The 19,965-nt window shown below is 52.6% G+C and overlaps 5 protein-coding genes across 5 annotated transcripts; 3 read left to right on the top strand and 2 right to left on the bottom strand.

Annotated features, from left to right (window-relative positions):
• Positions 1–613: 613 nt before the first annotated feature.
• Positions 614–6,275, top strand: MAM_07936 (sister chromatid cohesion protein Mis4; the record flags this gene model as incomplete). The annotated part of the gene is made up of 3 exons (XM_040826734.1): positions 614–758; positions 835–1,018; positions 1,070–6,275. 3 exons carry the CDS (start codon positions 614–616, stop codon positions 6,273–6,275), a joined length of 5,535 nt encoding a protein of 1,844 aa, XP_040675265.1.
• Positions 6,276–7,984: 1,709 nt separating this feature from the next.
• On the top strand, positions 7,985–10,135 carry MAM_07935 (Sodium/calcium exchanger membrane region; the record flags this gene model as incomplete). The annotated part of the gene is made up of 4 exons (XM_040826733.1): positions 7,985–7,994; positions 8,099–8,227; positions 8,284–10,017; positions 10,080–10,135. 4 exons carry the CDS (start codon positions 7,985–7,987, stop codon positions 10,133–10,135), a joined length of 1,929 nt encoding a protein of 642 aa, XP_040675264.1.
• Positions 10,136–10,651: 516 nt separating this feature from the next.
• On the bottom strand, positions 10,652–16,345 carry MAM_07934 (Vacuolar membrane-associated protein iml-1; the record flags this gene model as incomplete). The annotated part of the gene is made up of 2 exons (XM_040826732.1): positions 10,652–15,799; positions 15,875–16,345. 2 exons carry the CDS (start codon positions 16,343–16,345, stop codon positions 10,652–10,654), a joined length of 5,619 nt encoding a protein of 1,872 aa, XP_040675263.1.
• A 727-nt stretch (positions 16,346–17,072) lies between these two features.
• On the bottom strand, positions 17,073–17,498 carry MAM_07933 (uncharacterized protein; the record flags this gene model as incomplete). The annotated part of the gene is made up of 2 exons (XM_040826731.1): positions 17,073–17,320; positions 17,369–17,498. 2 exons carry the CDS (start codon positions 17,496–17,498, stop codon positions 17,073–17,075), a joined length of 378 nt encoding a protein of 125 aa, XP_040675262.1.
• Positions 17,499–18,839: 1,341 nt separating this feature from the next.
• Positions 18,840–19,392, top strand: MAM_07932 (uncharacterized protein; the record flags this gene model as incomplete). The annotated part of the gene is made up of 2 exons (XM_040826730.1): positions 18,840–19,208; positions 19,255–19,392. 2 exons carry the CDS (start codon positions 18,840–18,842, stop codon positions 19,390–19,392), a joined length of 507 nt encoding a protein of 168 aa, XP_040675261.1.
• Positions 19,393–19,965: the final 573 nt, after the last annotated feature.

Genomic DNA, 19,965 nt, shown 5'->3' with positions numbered 1-19,965 from the left:
CCATTGAGTCTTGTTATGGAGAGTGCCGATAGTTGTGTACGACTGCTGGTTGAACACCCCAGGCGAAATTTGGGCGCAAAGCCACGTCTGTATCGAAACTTGCCGTCATTTTGACAAAGCCTCTTTTTTTCGCTTATCCTTACGGATGAACGATAAGGCAAGGGACGGGGACGGCGAACGCCATGAGAGGAAAATCCTATCATTGGCTGGTTGTGACATGCCGTGGACCCCCGGTCACAGCCCCATCAATAAGCCTGCAGCGGCCAAGGTCACTACTGGTTGCTGTCCGGCCATGTCGCATTCAATCAACGGCTTGTCCAAGTCACCTCGTTGGAGACAAAAGTAGAGCCTCGTCTTCAACCTGACGTCGGCGTTGCTAGGCATCGTATGACTGTTGCTCTTTGCGCATGAACCGCAAGCCATCAGAGCATAATCTTGCGAATCTACTATTCCTTTTGGCTATGTCGCTCATCTTGGTGACCAAGGCCGGAATTGACTAGCTCCTATTGTCTCGCAGATTTGCTCCTGCCTTCTTGCAACGAAACCGGACGGCTCCTTCCCTCGGCCATGTCTGAAGAGCGGCCCTGTTACGACGATGCACGATTTGGAAAACATGGACCATTATAATACTAACGGCCCTAGGAATGGGTTCAAATCTGTTCAGGGTCCTGGCGAACAAAACGGCATCTCGCGACCGTTCACGCTGCAGGAGTCGTTGCCTTATTCTCCGCAGACATCAACAGTACCTTTTCTTCCTGGTAAGGAACTCGGCTTTGTGACGGCCTGATCCATGAATTGCACGGGGGCGTTGAATTTTTCTGACACATCAGCTAGATATTATTCCGGACCCAAGCGTCGGATCAGGATCACCATCGCTTCGGATCTCGGATCTGTTCTCGACCCAAGATTATGACAGAGTGAACCAGGAAGGTACAAGTCAGCTGAGTGCCGCAAAAAACCTGAAGCAAACAGTTGATCATGTTTTGCATGATCTGAAACCGTCAAAGCGAACTCAATAGTCAGTGGAAATACTTCTCTTGCTCACCATTCGCGCGCTGACGACTGCCAGCAAATTCCCCTCGTTACCCAACGGAACACCATCAAGCTTGGCGTCGACTCACAACAAAAGCATTTCGCAAAGTTTATCACCGATAGCCAAGGCGGTATACGAACGAGTTGGCAGCTTCTTCAAGGCCACCAAGCATAATCTCGGTAGCCCTAAGCTGTTAAACGGAGAAGCAGAACAGGCTTCAAAGTTGACTGCCCACTCAGTATCGCAAAGCCCAACGATCCATATACAGTCGCAAGCCCTTGCGAACAAAAACACAGGCAGTGGAAAGACGAAGATAGAGGTCGCAATCTCCACGAACCAGTCATTCGATCGCTCACAATATGCCGAAATTTCAGATGATCATTACGATCAGAATATAATCACCCCACATGATCAATTAATTGTGGAAGCGCAACAATACAGCCAATCAAATATATTAACCGCAAAGCCTCCTATTGTTGTTAATAGTGCCGGCCTTAGCATTGAACTTCCATCTGCAGCAGTCAATAGAGAAGAGTATCAGGAATTCAAGGTTGCTCCAGATGCACCCGAGAATCTCTCAGTCAGACGAAAAGAAAGACAGGATATTGTAGACGGCCAAGATATTCTTGGGACTAGTCTTGACCAACGACAGCGAGGAGAGGCTGCACTGGATGCCCTCGACGCCCTCATGCGGCAAGTCTTTTCAGCAGTTGGCGGCGCCTTGGTTATGGAATCGGGACTAGAACATATCGTTTATCTGACAGATTCAGAACCTGCAATGACGGCCACAACGCAACAGAAAATGCACACAGCCATTCAAAAAGTCATTGGCCTGAGGAGTTTCAATGGCGTCCCCCTTGAGAACCTTCTTAAAGTCATGAAGCTGAGCGAAGCTAGCTTGAAACAAGCTGAAGGTCTCGACATCCGCGTTGATGAGAGCTGGGATGAACCGGCCGTCGAATCATGGGTTCAGCAGCTCGGGGAACTGGAAACGGCTCTAAAAGCTGCGCGGACTTGCCTCCGAATCATGTCGGGATGCAGAGAAGACAAGCAGCTATACTCAGAAGCGGTCATCACCAAATGCGTCAACATATACAAGGCAGTAACCGAGGATGTTGTGATGCCTCTTGTTGAACTCCGCAATTCTGGCAGCTCCGGTGCTTTGTTCAAACTGGTCCAGAAGCATAAGAAGGCAGTTGCCTCCATTTTTGTCTGCTGTCAGAAGCTATCGGCTCTTCTTGCAGAGCTTATCACCAATATCGAATTGTCGGAAACAGTCATCAACACACTCGAATTTACTGCATCTAAACTGATCTTTGTGGAGAATGCCTACTTTGAAAAAGATTCCGCCATCGGCATCCAAAAATTTGATGGAATTCGCTCAGTTGCTATGGATATGCTCTGTCAAATATTCTTGATAAAACCGGAGCAGAGACAGGGCATCATTGATGACATCTTGACTTCATTGGAGAAGCTCCCTGTGGGCAAACTGAGTTCGAGACAATTCAAACTGGCTGATGGAGGCAGTATTCAACCCGTTTCGACTCTTATCATGCGCCTCGTCCAAGCCAGTTCTGGTCGGGTTGGGGGCGGCAATGGTACCGGACAAGGCCCTAATATCCGAGCCATAGGTGCGGATGATTCAGGAGAGGATGACGAGGATGATCGACCGGTGAAGCGAAACCAAGCAACTGCCACCATTCTGAGCGAGGAACAAGGCGCCCAGCAACCTGCAGTGGCAATACAAGAATTGGAAGGTGTTGCGGCCCCATTGATTGATACTGCTGTCCGGAATGCATCTTACGTCATCAACTTCATGGTCAAGCGAGCCATGGGCTCAACCAAGTCTGGAGACACACCTTATCGCAATCTGCTTGATCTTTTCGTCGATGACTTTACGACATGTCTTGACGTGCCAGATTGGCCTTCCGCAGAGCTTCTACTGCGCCTGCTCATGGTCATGATGGTACAGTTGTTCGAGGCGCCTAAAACGGCAGCGCCAGCCAAAAATATGGCTTTGGAACTTCTGGGAACCATGAGTGCTGCCATATCGCGTCTCAGATCGCACGTGAAGAAATCTGCGGGTGCATTTATTAGCAGTGATGCTGGCGAATACTCACAGTATCTATCCGAGCTGGCGACTCACTGCCTCGAACAGAGATGCCCAATGGAGAACATTGTTGCATGGGCCGGACCATATCGAGGTGTTCTTGAGTATCTCCAAGAAAGAAGCTCGGAGGATCCTCATCTGTCCAGCGCAGTATCTTTTCTGATTTCTGACTGGGCGACTAGAATTCATACCACATACGACAGTATACAAGACAACGATTCGGAAGGCGATAAGGAGCTGGGTCGATCGGCTTTCCGGTTGCGAATGATGATAGAAGACCGCCAATGGCTTGCAAGCGAGTATACGTTCAAGGCAGTGACGAATAGCCAAGCAAAGTTTGCATTTTCGATCATTCTTTTGAGATCACCTTTCTGCGAGTCCTTCGGCAAAATTTTGAATATCCTCCTAGGCTCTATGGCGAGTGATCAAGCTACAGTCCGCAGCAAGAGTTTGAAGAGCGTCAATCAGGTGCTCGAAACAGATCCCTCTATCCTGGACGGTGACTCGACTGTTATTCAGCTTATTCTGGATTGCGCCAGTGACTCCTCAACACAAGTCAGAGACTCGGCTCTGGGATTGTTGGGTAGCTGCATCAGTATGCGCCCTGCCCTGGAGGCATCGCTCACCCCCAAGATTATTGATCGGTTCCAGGACGCTGGTGTCGGTGTGCGAAAGCGAGCAATGAAGCTGGCACGTGATATTTACCTGCGGAATCGGGGCAAAAATCTCCGCAGTGCCATTGCCAACGGTCTGCTCCGCCGTGTTCAGGATCCTGATGAAGGTGTGAGAGACCTCGCCCGCCAGATGATTGAAGAAGTTTGGTTTGCACCTTTTTATACCAACGAGAACACTGCCAGCTTCGAGACGTCACTTGCAGAACATGTGTCACTTGTCATTCAAACTGTGAAAGGGGGTACTGTCACCGAAATCTTGGACAAGGTGTTCCAGACTATCCTCAAACCTGGTAGCAAGTCTCTGGATGGGCCATTTGGAGTCTGCTCGAGACTGGTCGGGATTATGTTTGGATTGATTGACAACCCCGAATCGGAAGATCCAACCGTCCCCTCTGGTCGCGATGCCTTGCAAGTTCTGACCATCTTTGCAAAGGCTGACCCAAATCTTTTCAATTTTGAGCAAATTAAGCTGCTCAAGACACAACTCGCCAGTTTTACAGGTGCAGATGAACTGGCTGCCTTTCGAGCGGTCACAGTTATTTACAAACGAGTGCTGCCACAGCTACCCAACATGCATGCAGAATTTTTGGCCGACGTACGACTGCAGCTGCTTAAAGGCATTGGTAAAATCTCATCTCGCGGGGCGTTAGACGACCTGATTGCATGCGCTCATACCGTGTGCGAGTTGCTCAAGGACTTTGCGCCGCTGGGTAACCTCGTTGCATCGAGCTTGATGGGAATACAGAAGCTGAGCAAGGTACCGTTGGATGCGAAACGTCTTCACCATGTCGCGGCCTATTCAATCATCGTAGGCAGCGTTGGAAAACATTGCGATCTCGACAAGCAAGCTCGCATCTTCCGCGAGAGGTTCCCAGGTTGGAAAGGAGACTCAGTGCCGAAGCTAATAGTCGATATTCTCTCGCCGTTCTCATCGCCACAACAGCCACTGGACGCACGAAAAGCGTCCATTGAAGCTATAGGTCTCGTCTGCCAGTCTTGGCCCCGAAATTATGATCTCGTCAAGGTGTATACTGCATTCCAGCAGGTATTCCAAGACAAGATACCCATTCTTGAGACAATGATTCTGAGATCCTTCAAAGAATTTCTTGTGACAGAAGAGAGACGATCGGAAGCAGCTGCTGAAGCCCCCAAGGAGAAGAACAAGGAGCTGACAGTCATGGGTGGCACCAATTTTGATGATGTTGCCAGCGGCGCTACACAGCGCTTCCTCAAAGATATTACCCGGATTGCCTTGTCAAGTCAAGACGAACATGCATTCCTGGCTATGGAAGTTCTGGGAAGCATCAATCGTCAAGGGCTGACTCACCCCAAGGAGACTGGCGTTACTTTGATTACGCTGGAAACATCTGCCAATAGGAAGATCGCAGAGCTGGCATTCATGGAACATCGATCTCTGCACGAAAAACACGAGACTGTCCTGGAGAGAGAGTACGTTAAAGCGGTTCAGTCTGCTTACAATTATCAACGAGACATTGTCAATGACTCGCATGGAGCAACCACGGACCCGTTTCAGTCGAAGCTTCACCTGCTCATGGAGGTTTTGAAGATCAGCAAGATGAAAAACCGCCAACGCTTCTTGGAAAAGTTGGTTGGGCAAGCAGACTTTGATTTGGGAAATCTGAATGTCGAAATAGAAATGCCGCATCAGGTAGACTTTGCGCGATTCATTGCAGAGAATCTAGCGTTCTTGGAGTACCACTCGATTGGAGAGCTGCAGACTACGGTCCACACGATCGAGAAGATGGTTGCGAGTACGGGTGCGACTGTGGCCCAGGCGATTGAATCCGAAGTCTTCAACGTGCGAATGGATGTAGACCAGCAAGAGCAGGCACAACCCCGGGTGGAAGGAGTTGCGCAGGTAATTCCAACTCAGTGCGATGTACCAACGGTCGCTGCCCCAGCGCCAATCCTCTTGGTTGAACCACAGCGCCTTCGACAACTAACGGCTGGGGCGATGATCCTTCTCTCCCTCTGGGAGGTACGAAGTCACCTACGCAGACTGTTCGGTATGGGCACGAGTCGGCACGACAGCCGTGCCAAGGCTCTAGCAAAGGATTTGAATAGAACACCGCTCAAGGTGCAAGGCGTTCACGGTGAAAGAGTATGGGACGAAATCGTGTCCCACATGAATGGGCTTTCCAGCCAGGAGAGCATGGTACAGAAGTGCAAGGCGTTTGTGGAGTTGATGAATGTCGACAAGGAGTTCAAGGTGGCTGAGGAAGATGACGACATGGGCATGGGTGGGCCAGGGACCCCGAGCGAAGGCGAGGAGGAGGAAGACGGAGGTGACAGAGGCCGCAAGAGAAAGGCGACGGGAACCCCTGGCGGACGCAAGAAGAGAGCTCGATCGGGGTCACAGACACGCAAAAGAGGTCGGCCACGCAAGCAAAGCGTGGAACATAGCGACGACGGAGAGTTTGACGGGGACTGGATCTAGCCGGGAGGTGGACTGCATTACTTTCGGTGGGCAAACTATGTGGTATGAAGGAAAGGCGCGATGAGTATTTATGAAAATTATATTGGTACATCATGCTATGTGAGAGAGGGGACGGCAGCTGAGCGACTGGGTGCAACATGAGAAGGTGATTGAAAGGAGGCATTGGGAGTTTGGGAGGATTCGTTTCTTATGATGTTGTTTTACATCTATGATACCTGAGCGTCTTGCTCCCAAAGAGGAGGACACAGAGCTGGCTGTAAAATTATACACAACATGCACTACATATACAGAGAGACTTGACAAGGAGAGAGTTGAAAGGTTAGACAAACGGCAGCGTCATGGCTGGCTGAAGATGGATTGAATGTCGACTTTATGCCACAGGTACGTGCAATGTGCGCGTCGGTGGACGCGGGCGTGTTGCCGTTGTTTTGCCGTTGTTTTGCCGTGTCATCCAATGTACGCCCCAGCCAGCCCCAGCTAGCCAGCCAGGGACCTGAACGGCACATGCATCCGGACTTTTCAAACACGTCAATTGTTCCTTGGGCCTTGGCAGTGCTGGGCGATCGATCTGTGCTCCAGAAGCACGGGCCTCTTTCCGCCCCGGCGCGGCGCCACGCACGAAATTTCGTACTCCGTGCTCGACACTCCCTCCATCTGGGCCATGATGCGTGTCGCGGTGTTGACCATGGATCATGGGTAGGAAGTAGACGGACCATGTGCGCCATGGGAGCGAGCGTGGTCCTGTAGAGGCCGCCTGTTGTTTGTTTCGTTTCTCTTTTGTGCCGTCGCATCCGCGTACGGAGTAGGGACATCCGGAATCACGCACAACACGAGAGAGAGGAGGGCGCGCTTTGTCCGCTCCTTCCCTCCTGCCGTTGAGTTGACTCTGCGCCTTCCCCCATGCCTGGGCGTGGAGGCTCGTACATTAATTTGCGTGTTGCGCATATCGCATAGTCATCGCATATCGTATATAACATGGGCAAGTCTCCTCCTCACCTTGTCTGTTGATTCTACACGCCGTCGTACTTGCATTCTGTCATCGTCAAGTTGTCTGGACGTCTCGTCTCCCCGTCGTCTCCCTGTCGTCTCCTCGTCGTCTCCTTGGTGCCCTGTCACTGCAACCAACGGTGAAGCCCGACACGTGGCCGATGCCAGCAGCACAACATTGCCAGGCAAGCTCTCAACACGGCCGTGCCTTGGCGCTTCCGCAAGTCGACACGCGCCCGAACGGAGCCGGCGAAAGCCTGACTGACTGAAAGAGACGAAAGCACGGAGAGTGGTGGCATTTGCTGCTCGAGGTCAAAGCGAGCGAGCAACGTGGCCGGCGTCAAACACGCAACAGAAGACTCGACACCACCAACTTCACATCACGGCCCAACCCCTGGCGTCACCGCCTATTCACTCGCGATTTCTCTCGGGCTATCGTCGCTCTACTCTCGGGCTACCGACTAGCTAGCTATTCACTAGCGCGTTCGCTGAATTGAGGCCGCCAGTCACCGCGACACCTGAGCCTTGATTGTGGATTCACTGGATTATCATAGGACTGATTGATTCTGCGGGTGGACGCACCATAGGCACTCCAGGGCCATTCATCCCCAGATCTGACGCTTTGCTTTCACGGACTCTTGCGTCGGTAGAGACGAAAACCCTCGCCGTGTCCCAGTCTTTGCAGCCTTTGTCTGCTTGCATCGACTTGTCGCACTGTCACCATGTCCTCCTGTGAGTAAACCTTTCTATTCGACTACATCTTGTGCCGTTTTTGCTGCGAGGACTATGACGGCGTCCCAAATCGGGCCCGCAAAGTGTACTGCCGCCGCGCAAAGCTGTCGCGTGCGGCGTGGCTGGCGCTGATGATTATCCCACGTTTTCAACATTCTCGGATATACCCGTTGGCGGTGCCGATTATGTTCTGGAGTCCGCCTTGGCAGAGAATGAGCAGGGAGGAGGACCTGGTAGTCCTTGCCATGCTGGACAATTGATCAAAGCTAACACTGTTTGCGACTGGTAGTCAATCACTTCAGGAACAAACGAGAGGCGCATCTGGTCAGTCGCTCAAGTATCGAGGGATGGAATATTTTTCGGCACCTCTGGGGCACGCCTGTTGATCGAGAGCGCCGCCGAGGTACCTGGGGAGGACCCCAACGCGAGGCAAAGGCTGGCCGGGGCCAGGGCGGACGAGATAGTGGCGGAAGGTTGACCCATGCTTCCACGGCACCGGTTCCCAGCAGCGGGAGCATCCCACGGGACTCATCCAGCCCGGGCACCATCACCGGCTCCGGTAAGGAGAGTGACGATGCAACCAGAACCAAACTTGTCGATAATGGAGAACCGAAGAGGGACCTTGACCCATCTTTGGGACGCTTGCGCAACCGACGGCCCGAAGATGATGCCGCAAAAAGCGAACGCGGCTCTGACTCGGCTGAACGAACGGTGGACGATGATGGAAAGCCCAACAAGAAGGCCAAGACGGGTTTGATCAACTGGCATCTCAAGCCGAAGGAACCTTTTACTGTGGCGAATCAACTGCAGCGCACCTTTTTGAGCTCTTGGATAAACGTGCTCTTGCTCGCTGCTCCCGTCGGCATTGCATTGAATTACGTCCACTCCGTTGATCGCATTGCTATTTTCGTCATCAACTTCTTGGCCATCATTCCACTGGCCGCTATCCTCGGCTTTGCTACAGAAGAAGTGGCTCTGCGAACCGGCGAGACCCTTGGTGGTCTCATCAATGCTACTTTTGGAAATGCCGTTGAACTCATCGTTGCCATCATCGCACTCAAGGATAATCAGATCGCCATCGTCCAGACGTCTTTGATCGGGTCCATTCTTTCCAATCTGCTTCTCGTGTTGGGGCTCTGCTTCTTTTTCGGTGGCCTGCGACGACCAGAGCAATACTTCAACCCCGTTGTTGCCCAGACCTCTGCTTCTGTTCTGGCCCTTGCCGTGTCATCTGTCATCGTCCCATCCGTATTCAATGTCGCGGCCTCGGCAAGTATTACACAGGCAGATATTGCAAAGCTCTCCCGCGGAACCTCTGTGATACTGCTCATTGTCTATACCGCCTACCTCATCTTTCAACTCCACACACATCACGAAGTCTTCAATGAGCAGAGCCAAAAGGTTCCTGCGAAACCTTGGACGAACAGCGTCAGCATCAAGCAAGGCCTAGCCATGCCTAGCGCCCTCATGAGTCATGCGATGCCTGACCAGGGCCAGAACGAGCGACTGTCCAAGATGATCATGAACCCCGGGAGCTTGGACGAAGACGACGACCAAGATGACGATCCCCAACTGAGCTTGATGGTTGCCCTTGGCACTCTTACCATCTCAACGGTCGTTATCGCGTTCTGTGCCGAGTCCATGGTTGGCTCTATCGACTCCATCACCAAAAGTGGCGGCTTGACGCAAGAGTTTGTCGGCTTGATCTTGCTTCCCATTGTTGGCAATGCCGCGGAGCACGTCACGGCTGTCACCGTCGCTATAAAGGATAAGATGGACCTTGCTATTGGCGTCGCCGTAGGCTCTAGCATGCAGGTCTCGTTGTTCCTGATTCCACTGCTTGTTATTATTGGCTGGGGAATGGACAAACAGTACATGGATCTGAGCTTTGATTCTTTCCAGGTCGCGGTCTTGTTTGTTGCCGTCTTGTTGGTCAACTACCTGATCGGCGACGGCAAGAGTCATTGGCTAGAGGGCTTTCTCCTCATCTGCCTTTATGGCATTATTGTCGTCTGCTCATTCTGTAGGTGTTTGCCTTGCTGAAATCAAGATGTCAATCACCAAGATGCTAACAGTGCTGAAAAGGGTATCCCAATACTAGTCTCGAGCTGGCCAATGGCAACACCACTACGCATGCGTGATCTCTCTGGCAATTTTGTCTTTTTCGGGTCCACGAGACTCGTCGACTTGTCACGTACCAATTTGATTTCGCCGGATTTACGATGCCTCTCTGCTGCATATTTTCCTTCATGGTTCTTGTATTAAATGTTACTACGCAATTTTCGACTGTCCGTCCAGTCGACAACATTGACTTCTCATTTGTAACATATGCCGTCATCCACCCCTGGCAGGCCCGGTGCCATACTTGAAGGGAACGTGGTGACGTGGGAATGGACGCTGCAGAATGTGGGCATCTTTTGTCTCCATGTCATGTCCGACTTATGGTTCAGGATACACCAGGATCGGACAAATAAATGAGTAAATAGATTCCCGTGATGTGATGTCTTGTGACCCTGAAGCACAAGTCCTGTTCGTCGTGTAGGGTGAGGATGCGCAGGACCAAACGAGGCAATGAGGGAACCGAACAAAATCCACACGTTATGACAATGTATCCCCGGCACGTAAATGCAAAACAATGACAGCTACAGGTCTGGCCCTTACTTTGCCTTGGACCCCAAGCCCATCCCATCGTACTGTACGCTCCCTCTTCTCAAAAACGCCATGGGACTGCTCATCCGTATGCTCGACATGGCAGCGGAGTGTCCATTCCCTACTCCTCCAACACCCTCCCCGCCCAAAACCCCTGGCCCCAGCCCCAACGAGGGTATGCTCGCCTCTGGCACCGACTCCAGACCCGCAAACGACTGTGTTGTAGCCGTCGAGGCGGGAGTGCCGTGGGTCCGCTGGCCCTTTTCGAGCACGTCTTTGTAAAAGGCCGTCAGGGCCGCTTCATTGAGGCAAAAGGCCTCGAGTTCCGTCTTAAGGACCTCGGGCTCGGAACGTCCTGCCGGGTAGGCGCTTTTGGAGCCCGACAAAGATGCGTCCATGGGGCGGGAGGCCGGTGAGCAGTGGTAGAACGTTGGCCGGACTTGGGGCGACGTGAGGACTGCTAGGGGCTCGGAGATGCCGCTGGCGGGGGGGTGGCCGGATACGCAGGGGGCGATTTGGGCCGTGGCGCGCGTGGTGGTGTTGGGGGCAAGTTGTTGTTGTTGCTGCTGCTGCTGCTGCTGCTGCTGCTGCTGCTGCTCAGAGTGAACAAGGCTGCGAAGTTCCTTGTCGCGAGCTAGGCTGGTGCGCTTGTTGTAGAGCCTGTTTGCAAGGACGAGGAAGTCGCCTTCATCCGTGATTTGAGCAAGCACTGCGCCTGTGCGGTGGATGTACTGCGTGTAGGTGAAGTCTGGTTTGCCCCAGGAGTAGCGGACGTCTACGTCCGAGGGGAAGTTGGATGCGGCCTCCATGTCCAGGACGAAGTCGAAGCTTTTGAGGATGACGGTCTGGTAGAAGTTCTTGCTGGGTCCGGCCTGGAGGCCCAGGGAGTTGGGGTCGTAGTATGTTTCTGGGCGTTCGAGCGGCGGCCTGATGGCGAGCTTGACGCGGTACGGTTTGCGGAAGGGGTTGGTTTCCGTGATGCGACAAGCTTCGTTGATGGGCACCTCGACGAGACGGAGGCCGTATTGGCTGGCTTCGCGCTCCCAGCTTTCTACCGTATCTTCAACGAGCTTGGACGTCGAGTTCATCCAGCCGATTCGCATGTGGTAGCAGTTGTCCGGGTTGTGAAGGCGATCGTAGTGCAGGTCTATGCGCTCCGGGCGGTATGACCTCTTACGAGGGTCGATGTCGTACTTGATCATTTTGCTCAGCATGACCTTGGGCCGGTTCATGAGCAACTGACTGCATCCGGTTACGGGTCCCAACGACGCCGGGGATTTCGGATCGTTTGGCGCCAAGCATCGTGGCATATTGGACCGTGGAGAGTCGACGCTGCCGCCGTCTGATCCTGGCGCGGCTGGAGAGGTGACATCCCGACGTAAGCTGCTGAACCATCCTGGCTGAGACTTTGCGAATTCCGGCGCGATCTGGTAAAAGTAATTGCCGTCTCGAAAGTTGTGCCGCCGTTCGACGTGGACGAACAAGCCGCGATCCTTCTCGCTCCTCGACTCTGCATGATCTTTTTCCTTGTCCTTTTCCTTGTGTTTTGGCTCATTGGGTACCATGAGAGCGTTGCCGAGTTCTTCAGCCTCCTCGCGACTATCCAAGTCCTCAAAATTGTCCAAGATCCAAGTGGTCATGTCAGATCCGATAAAGGCAGCATTGTGAAGCCTGAGATGCCACCGCCGGTTCCTCAGTGGCACTCCGCCATTTTCGACTGGTTGCTGCATTGCTTCCGCCAACGCCGCCAAATTCAGGTTGCCCTTTTGGAACCGCTCTTTTCTCGTTACGAGTCCGCCCTTGCGATGAGGACCATCCAAGCTCTCCCAAATGGGGAGTGTCTCGACTTCTGCCGCAATCACCACAGAGGGGTCTTCCGTCTTGTACACGATATCCAAGGGGCCGCGCTTCGCCGTTGGCTGGAATCGTCGATCGGAAGGCGCCGTATATCGATGCTTTTGCCAAAGTTGGGCCAGTCGTTTTATCCCCTCAATGCGCAGCTCTTCTGGGTTGTCACCAGTTTGCACGCGCTGAATTAGGGGGTGCTTTGGACCGAGGGGAATGAGCACAAATCTCGCCCGCCAAAATCGTAAGCTGTCCATCATTTCGTCATAATGTCCAGCCAGATACGAATCAATTGTGTTCCAATTTCGATCCACTTTGGGTGCGAGGACGTCCAACGAACGAGTCTCATACTCATTGTCGAATATCGTACGAATGGCTGGTCTGTAGGCTGACGGAAATCTTTGCGAATCGGCCTTGACGTCGGTAGGCTTCCGCAGATAAATGTTCACTTCGACTTCACTACCGTTGACACAGGACAATTGATGAATTGTGTTTCCGACAGACATGAATACGCTCGTACCGTCATCCAACGGCTGGTCGCGAGCAAAAACGTCGGCAACCTTGATAACCTTTTGTCCGAATGCCTGTGCGACTGAGGGCCCGACAATGACTTGAAACCCCTGAGAAAATCTCATACTGATCAGTTCTTTCATGAAATCTTTGCGGGATTTTGGCTCATCAACCATATCGTCATCCACGTTCTGATCAACATTGTAAGGGTGCCTCTGATACTCTGCATCAAATTGGGCTTTGGCCGGAAAATATTCCGTTGTCAAAGGAACCGCCGCAGGACAACACAGTGTCTTCCATTTTTGAACTTTCATGTCAGACGTCCGTGGGAACACATGCTGCCACCGACTATATAGAATGGTGTCGTCAATTTTGTGACGCTCAGGGTTCGAAGGATTGAGCAACGTTAGCCAAGGCGTGATGGCTGTGGTAGGCGAGAGTGTTGATGGCAACTCTGGTACGACGCCGGCCCTGAGTTTACTGGTATACACCTTTTGCGCATCTTCGGCCCGTAGCGCATTGGAAAAGCGCACTTCACTATCCTCAGGGCGTCTCTCACGACGTGTATTTGCTCCGGCTGGTATTATCGACGGCGTTTTAGCTTGACTGAAGGTCGTGCCCGGCCTGCTGAAGGCATCTCTCGAGATCGGGATACTAGGTGTCAAAGGCACACCATCTAGACTGCTGCCGGCGGCCTCGGACTTCTGCCTCCGAGCCGAGGTAGAAGATGAGCGGCTGGTGACTGTTTGCGGCGTGGACGGTCTGACGTCAGAAAATGAATGGGCGTTGGAAGGCGGGCGCAAATTCGATGAGACGGCAGCAGCCCCGACAGTCTCTATTTTAACTTCAGCGGCTGCTATTTTTGGAGCGGCAATTCCGAATCCACGTTGTCCCAGACTAATCTGTCGCATAAATTTGGGCTGTTTGATAGACGGTGCTTTCTTGATTGTTGCACGAGCTGGAGGCGGCTCTGGAAATAGTTGAGGCTTAGACAAGACTGGCTTCTCAACCTCCGTTGTGGTCAAGGAGAATTTTCTGGAAGCTGGCATGTTGGAGGTTTGTAGGTAAGTTGTGGCTCTTCGTTCTGGAAGAGATGTCCCCAGTGCAGACGCATCTTCATGTAGTTGTTTTCCCGCGACGCCTTCGAACTCTGTCTTATTTCTCGATGGTTGGTGTCGGAGAACAGGACGGGCCCTAGGGAGTCTCGCCTTCGCGTCGTCAAATTCTTGCAACTGCTTCCAGATGGACTTTTCTCCCGGTCGAACCAGCCTGTCAGGGGCAAACTTTTGAAAGCCATATACGTGGTCGAAGAGCACTTCAGGGGCATGTTTGTTAGGGACGTATATCATGTCTCCCGGCCGATTTGCTCTTTTTTTCATTGTACTTGCTTCAATGAGGTGACTTGGATAATTAGCGTCGGATTGCAATGGCGCAGTCTCAATCTCATTCGCGTCCAAGACGCTTCGCATCTGCAGGTCGTACATTCGACAGCGCACCTTGAACCAGTCCTCGTTCTCTTGCTCGACTTTGTTGGATACTGTCAGTGCAATGCCCGCATAAGACAATGACTCCTCCGTCGCACCAGTCCAAAACGATATGTGCAACCACTGCGGAAGCGCGTAGCAATATTCTTCACTGGCTCCCATGAGGGCGAGCGTCTCGATCCGTCCCGCCAAATTGAGGGCTTTGGTAGGAGAGAACGAGCCGGACATGGATTGATAGCTTCCGATGACAGGAGTGGGGTGGTTGGGTGTGCTATCCCGACTATGAAATGATCTGGAAAGTGTGTGTCCTCGGCCATGACGGGCACCCTCGGAGAATTGCGGATTTCGATACTTGAATAGTGGTACAGAATGCAACGGCATGCTGGCCATGCAAATCAGATCAATGCCGATACCGTTCCCAACGAGAGATTCGGTAGTTCTTCGCAAGGTCTCATAGTCAACCTCAAACACGCCAGGTCCAGGCGTAATCACGGCAATAGATATTCCGGTCCTAGTAAGGTCTCGATCAATGTAGTCATGTGCGAACTGAGAAGCTGCCATATTGATTGCCTCTAGCACGTTGCCATGTATGGATAAAGAGGATTCTGCTTTTGCGGGACTGGGTGTACCGTCCTTTCCTTCATCTTCGTTGGAAGGTCTGCGTCCAACTGCGCTGACCTTCTGATGATGCAAGGTGATGTCTCGGCGGAAATAGTTGAACTCTCGCTTTAGTTGGTAAAGAATTGTCGTCCACTCCCCGCTCGCCATCTCGCTGACAACGACACGATAAAAGTCCTTGTACGGGCGTCGGTTTCCATACGGTTGGACTCCGGTGTAATAATCGTTCAGGACGGAGCTGGTTGCAAGATCCGCGCTGATGCCAGTATCGTACTCGACGCGGGCGAATAGCACTATGCTAACAAGGTGCTTCACCTTGAGGACCGCCCAACGTTTGAACAGGGCAGGCAGAAATCCATTGACAACCTTGTTGAACATGATTTCGCCCGAGGCTTCCGAGTCGAAATCCCACATCTCTCGCGCCATTTGAATAAATAATACATACTTGGCAGACTCACTGCGGAAGATGGGTCTGGTGTCCTTTCCGAAAAAGGCGGAATGGACGGTGTGGCCGTTGACATAGACTGCAGTAACTTGAGCTTTGATTGTACCCATGAAGAAAACAGACTGGCCCTTATACACGGTCCGCTGCGTCAATTCCCCAGCAGATAACCTCCACATATCAGCTCTTGACAGATACTGGTCCTTGAAGGACAGCTCAACATGAGTTGCCTCGACAGCAGGGTGGTCCTGGTCGACCTGGTCGGAGCGTGTTAGCAAGAGACAGGCAACGAAGAGAGATGGGTGCGATGCCCTTGGATGCCATTGACGTACCGGTCGCAGCAAGGCACAGCAGCCTCTTTTCATAAAACAGGCATCCGCAATATGTTTTGCCACATGAACCTCCGTGTCAGGGTGTCGAGCCTTCATTTCCTTGGACATGTCCTTGGCGACAAAGATGTACGCATGTCCGGCGGCATGATCATGATCGTTATGTGGGCCCGAAGCTGGCCTCGCACCATCGAGGTGATGCTCATGAGGCTGCTTGTTGACGCTCCCATAAGCAGCGCCGGTATTCTTGGCGTCGCCTTTTAACGGTATCAGGGCCGTGAGGGTGCCAGGCTTGATGTCCCCAGCGAGGTGGTCCAAGTTGAGAAGGACCTCATCCTTGGAGTAGCCGTCATTGACAGAAATGGTGCAGTAGCGCTCAATCTTCCTTCTCTTATCTTCCCGGATGGTGGAATGAGTCGATGCACTGCCTGGAGAAGTTGGCGACTCTGTTGAACCAAGATCGAAGCTCACCATGCTTGGGTGATGGAGACGGGACCACCGAGGCCCTCTGCGTGGGACTGGCGGCATGGGCCCAGCATGTCGAGACATTGGGGCGACTTGCGTCTCATCTCAGGATGAATGAAGGTCACCAGATAAAGTTACCATACCTAGCAGAATGGATGCGGATGCCGTCGTCCGATCGCGCCATGGCATGCTGGTGTAGAGAGTGAGTGGTGGTGGTGGTTGGCCATGGCAGAATCTTGGAGCTCCCAGCAAGATAGCGTGCTGCGGACCACACCGCCTGCCGTATTTCGCACACGGTGGAATCCACACCTGGCTTCTCACCACCAGCATTCATTCCCAAGGCTTCATTCACCTGGACCCTATCAACATTGTGTGCGCGCAAAGGGCCAAAGGCAGCAGGAAAATTGTCGATTGTTATCGATCCATTGATGACGATTACACGAGGCACTGTTCTTCATGCTATGTGGGAGCGGGAGAGGGAGCGTGTCAACACTGAACACGAAACACGAGCCCAGGCACGGCACACCAGGGCATCCATCGAAAGCTACGTGCTACGAGAGATGGCGGGACAGGAATATGAACGTTGCACATTTGTCGATAGGCGAGTGTCTTTCCCAGATGCTGTAGTATCGAACGTGATTGACGATCAGACACTTCACCTTGACAGCGATTTTCGTTCCTCTATGATGGGTCGGATGACGACCGTTAGCCCGTCCTGGGGTCGCCGACTACAAGACTACGTGGCCGCGAGGAATGCCGTCTGTCGCCGCCGCGGGCAAGACGCGGCAACGAAACAATGTCCGTCGCCTTGTGTAGCTAGCCAACTGCCCATCAAATCGTCAGCGTCGGATGCGTCGGATGTAATCAAAGTGCTAAGGCTCGATATTTCGCTGAAGACCGAGCTGCCATTATTGGAGCGAAGGAGTCGGGCAGCCGGATGGAGTTGTAACGCCGACAGGAGAATGAGAATGCAATTTTGAAGCTCTACAAAGCAGCAGTCAGAAATGGCTTCTACCAGCGCAGGCAACTTACCTTCTTGGCTAAGTCGTTCTATTGCGTTTGGGGTGAACGAGTCGCGAAAAGCCTTCAGGCCGTCCCCAATAGGATGCTTCTCGACGACATGCAAGAGGCTTTGATCCATCATGGATGCTGCGCCTGGCATTTTGCCGCCTTAAATTGCCGTGGTGAAAAGGAGCGGTCGCGTCGCGCTACACAAAGGGAGGAAGTTTGGTAGCCCAATGAATTGGTGGCTGACAGTACGAGACCACCGGCATCGGAAAAACATGCCCCGAGATGGTTTGGAGGTTAACGTTAATTGATCAGGGCATGCCGAGTGAGGTGAAGCAAGGCACCGTGCCGCTTCCAACTCAGTAACTACCGGTCACGTTCTGATCATGACTAGACTGCAGTCTCCTGCCCATTAAGTTGGATCACCGTTGAGAGCCACGCAATTGACCACGTTTTTCTGGTTGGTCGGCACGGTCGATTCTGGCTGAGCGATCCCGCCACCCACTGTATATGGACCAATTATCAGAGTGGAGGACATCCAGCGACATTCTGCCGAAGGAGTGTGTATTTTACCATAATTAATAACAATGCTAATATTAATTTGCAGTATCAACTGTAAAGTATTTGGGAAGATAGTATACGCTTAGCAACTTAGTGGCAATACAATGTAGTTCACAAAGACTCTAAAATTACACCCTTGTGCTATTCCCAGAGCTGTAGGGTAGTGGTATCATAGCGCCACGCGTTAATATAGTGCAGAACCTCACACAGTGCTCCGGTCAGGTTGAATATAATCTATGGACATCAAAATAATTATATTCTATAATAATTTTCCACTTAATTAGAGCTTATTTTACTTTATCTTTTACTCTATAGAGAATAGATCTCTCTAAGAATATTTAACTAATCAAAATCCCTTATCTCTCTATTATAGTAGTTTAGTTAGGTTAACTATAGTAGTTAGGTCAGCTCAGGTAGGCGAGCAATGGTCGGGTTATCTACACTCTCCACAGCGAGGTTAGGGCGAGGGGTTGGCAATTGTGCTTGCATCCCGCTGGCGGGGGGGGGGGGGCCACAGGTTCCTTGTAATATTGATGCATCTCCTGGATCTAGTGTTTGATTTCCATCAGCAGGGTTGGTAACTAGAGAGTACACATATCAGGGCTGTTATAGCTCATAATATGTACTCTTTGCTACTATAACTTATACTTTACTGGTGCTTACAAGCAACTTACTTGCAAGTCGTGTTCTGGGCATCGTTGCGATTATGCACGTGGCTGAATTCGCGCCGTTCCCCAACCTACCAGCTGAAATCCGCATCGCCATCTGGGAGCTGGTCCGCGGGACCGCCTCGCCGCATCATTGGCCCAGTGCCGTGCCGTCAACGCTGGACCGAGTGTTTCAAATGGGCCAGAGGACGGGACGCAAACTGCTCCCGGCGGCGGCAGTGTGAAGAGCGCAACCACCAGAAGCGACGCCATCTTTCCCTGGCTACATGCCTGCCGGGAGTTGCGCGCAGTTTGGCTCCCCAAGGCGCAAGACTGGCGTGGCGTGCCTCCGCCGGCCGAGGGCGACTTGGCTGCCCGCCGTGCGGTTCGACGTGCCCTCCATCAACTACGAGGCCGACATCCCCACCGTCTTTGACGACTGGGCGTTTACGGGGGCGCTCGAAGCGGCGGACCACAGACCGCAGACGGAACAGGGCGAGACTGACCCATTCGTCGGTCTGCATCGGGACATGATAGCGTACGATGTGCTGGCTTTTTGCGAGTCGCCGATCACGGAGTCACCTACCCATCTGAGAACGGTGTCATGGTGGGCAAGGCTCCAATGCGACACGTTCGTGAGTGCCGCGATATACGTGGTAAGTTACGTGTTCCGTGTATAATAAAAACACAATGCTAGTACAGGCAATCCACGGGACACGATGCTCCAGCCCTTGGTCGTCCCGCAAGATGCTCAACGCGGCCGAAGGATTGTCGGCGGCGAAAGTACGGAGTACTCCGTACACTACCATTATATCGCGAGAGGGAGAGCGTCTCACCTGATCTCGATTCCGGGTTGACCACTTTGTCTTGGCACCCGTCACAAAACGCAACGTCCCGTCTCGAAAGGGAAGAAGAGGAAGGGAAAAAAACCCCCCCCCGCAATTGACTGCACGGACAAAAGGCCGTGTCCATGCAATACTGGAACCTGCCTTGACCCAGAGGCCAGATCAGGGTTGGGGTAAGGGGGATACTTCCGGAAAAGTGGAGCTACCCTCGGACTTGTACCCGGACCTTCCCTCGCGAGTCGCGTTATGTAGACTCGCCTTGGCCCTCGTGCATGGACATTCTTCTCTCTTCGTCTCAACGAAGCGACATGGCTAGCTGCCAATATGCGGCCCGAGAACGCACAGGCTGGACCGACCTTGGCACACAAGAAATTGCCCTGGATTGCACGTCACACGCGCCGCTCGCACGCACATCATAACTCTCCAGCAAGGCTGAGAAGGAAGACGCGACGGTGATGTTGACGGTGATGGGCGTGCAGGAATACCCTCGGCCGGCGAGGCATTCAATTGTGAGCAGTCACCTGTTACTCGGCGTCACAGTCCTGTACTCTTCGTAGTCGTCGTCACA

This window comes from Metarhizium album (genome assembly GCF_000804445.1).
Source record: "Metarhizium album ARSEF 1941 chromosome Unknown scaffold_39, whole genome shotgun sequence".
Classification (NCBI taxonomy): domain Eukaryota; kingdom Fungi; phylum Ascomycota; class Sordariomycetes; order Hypocreales; family Clavicipitaceae; genus Metarhizium; species Metarhizium album.
The sequence above is the reverse complement of the archived record's forward strand: the minus strand, read 5'-3'. Positions and strand labels throughout refer to the sequence as shown.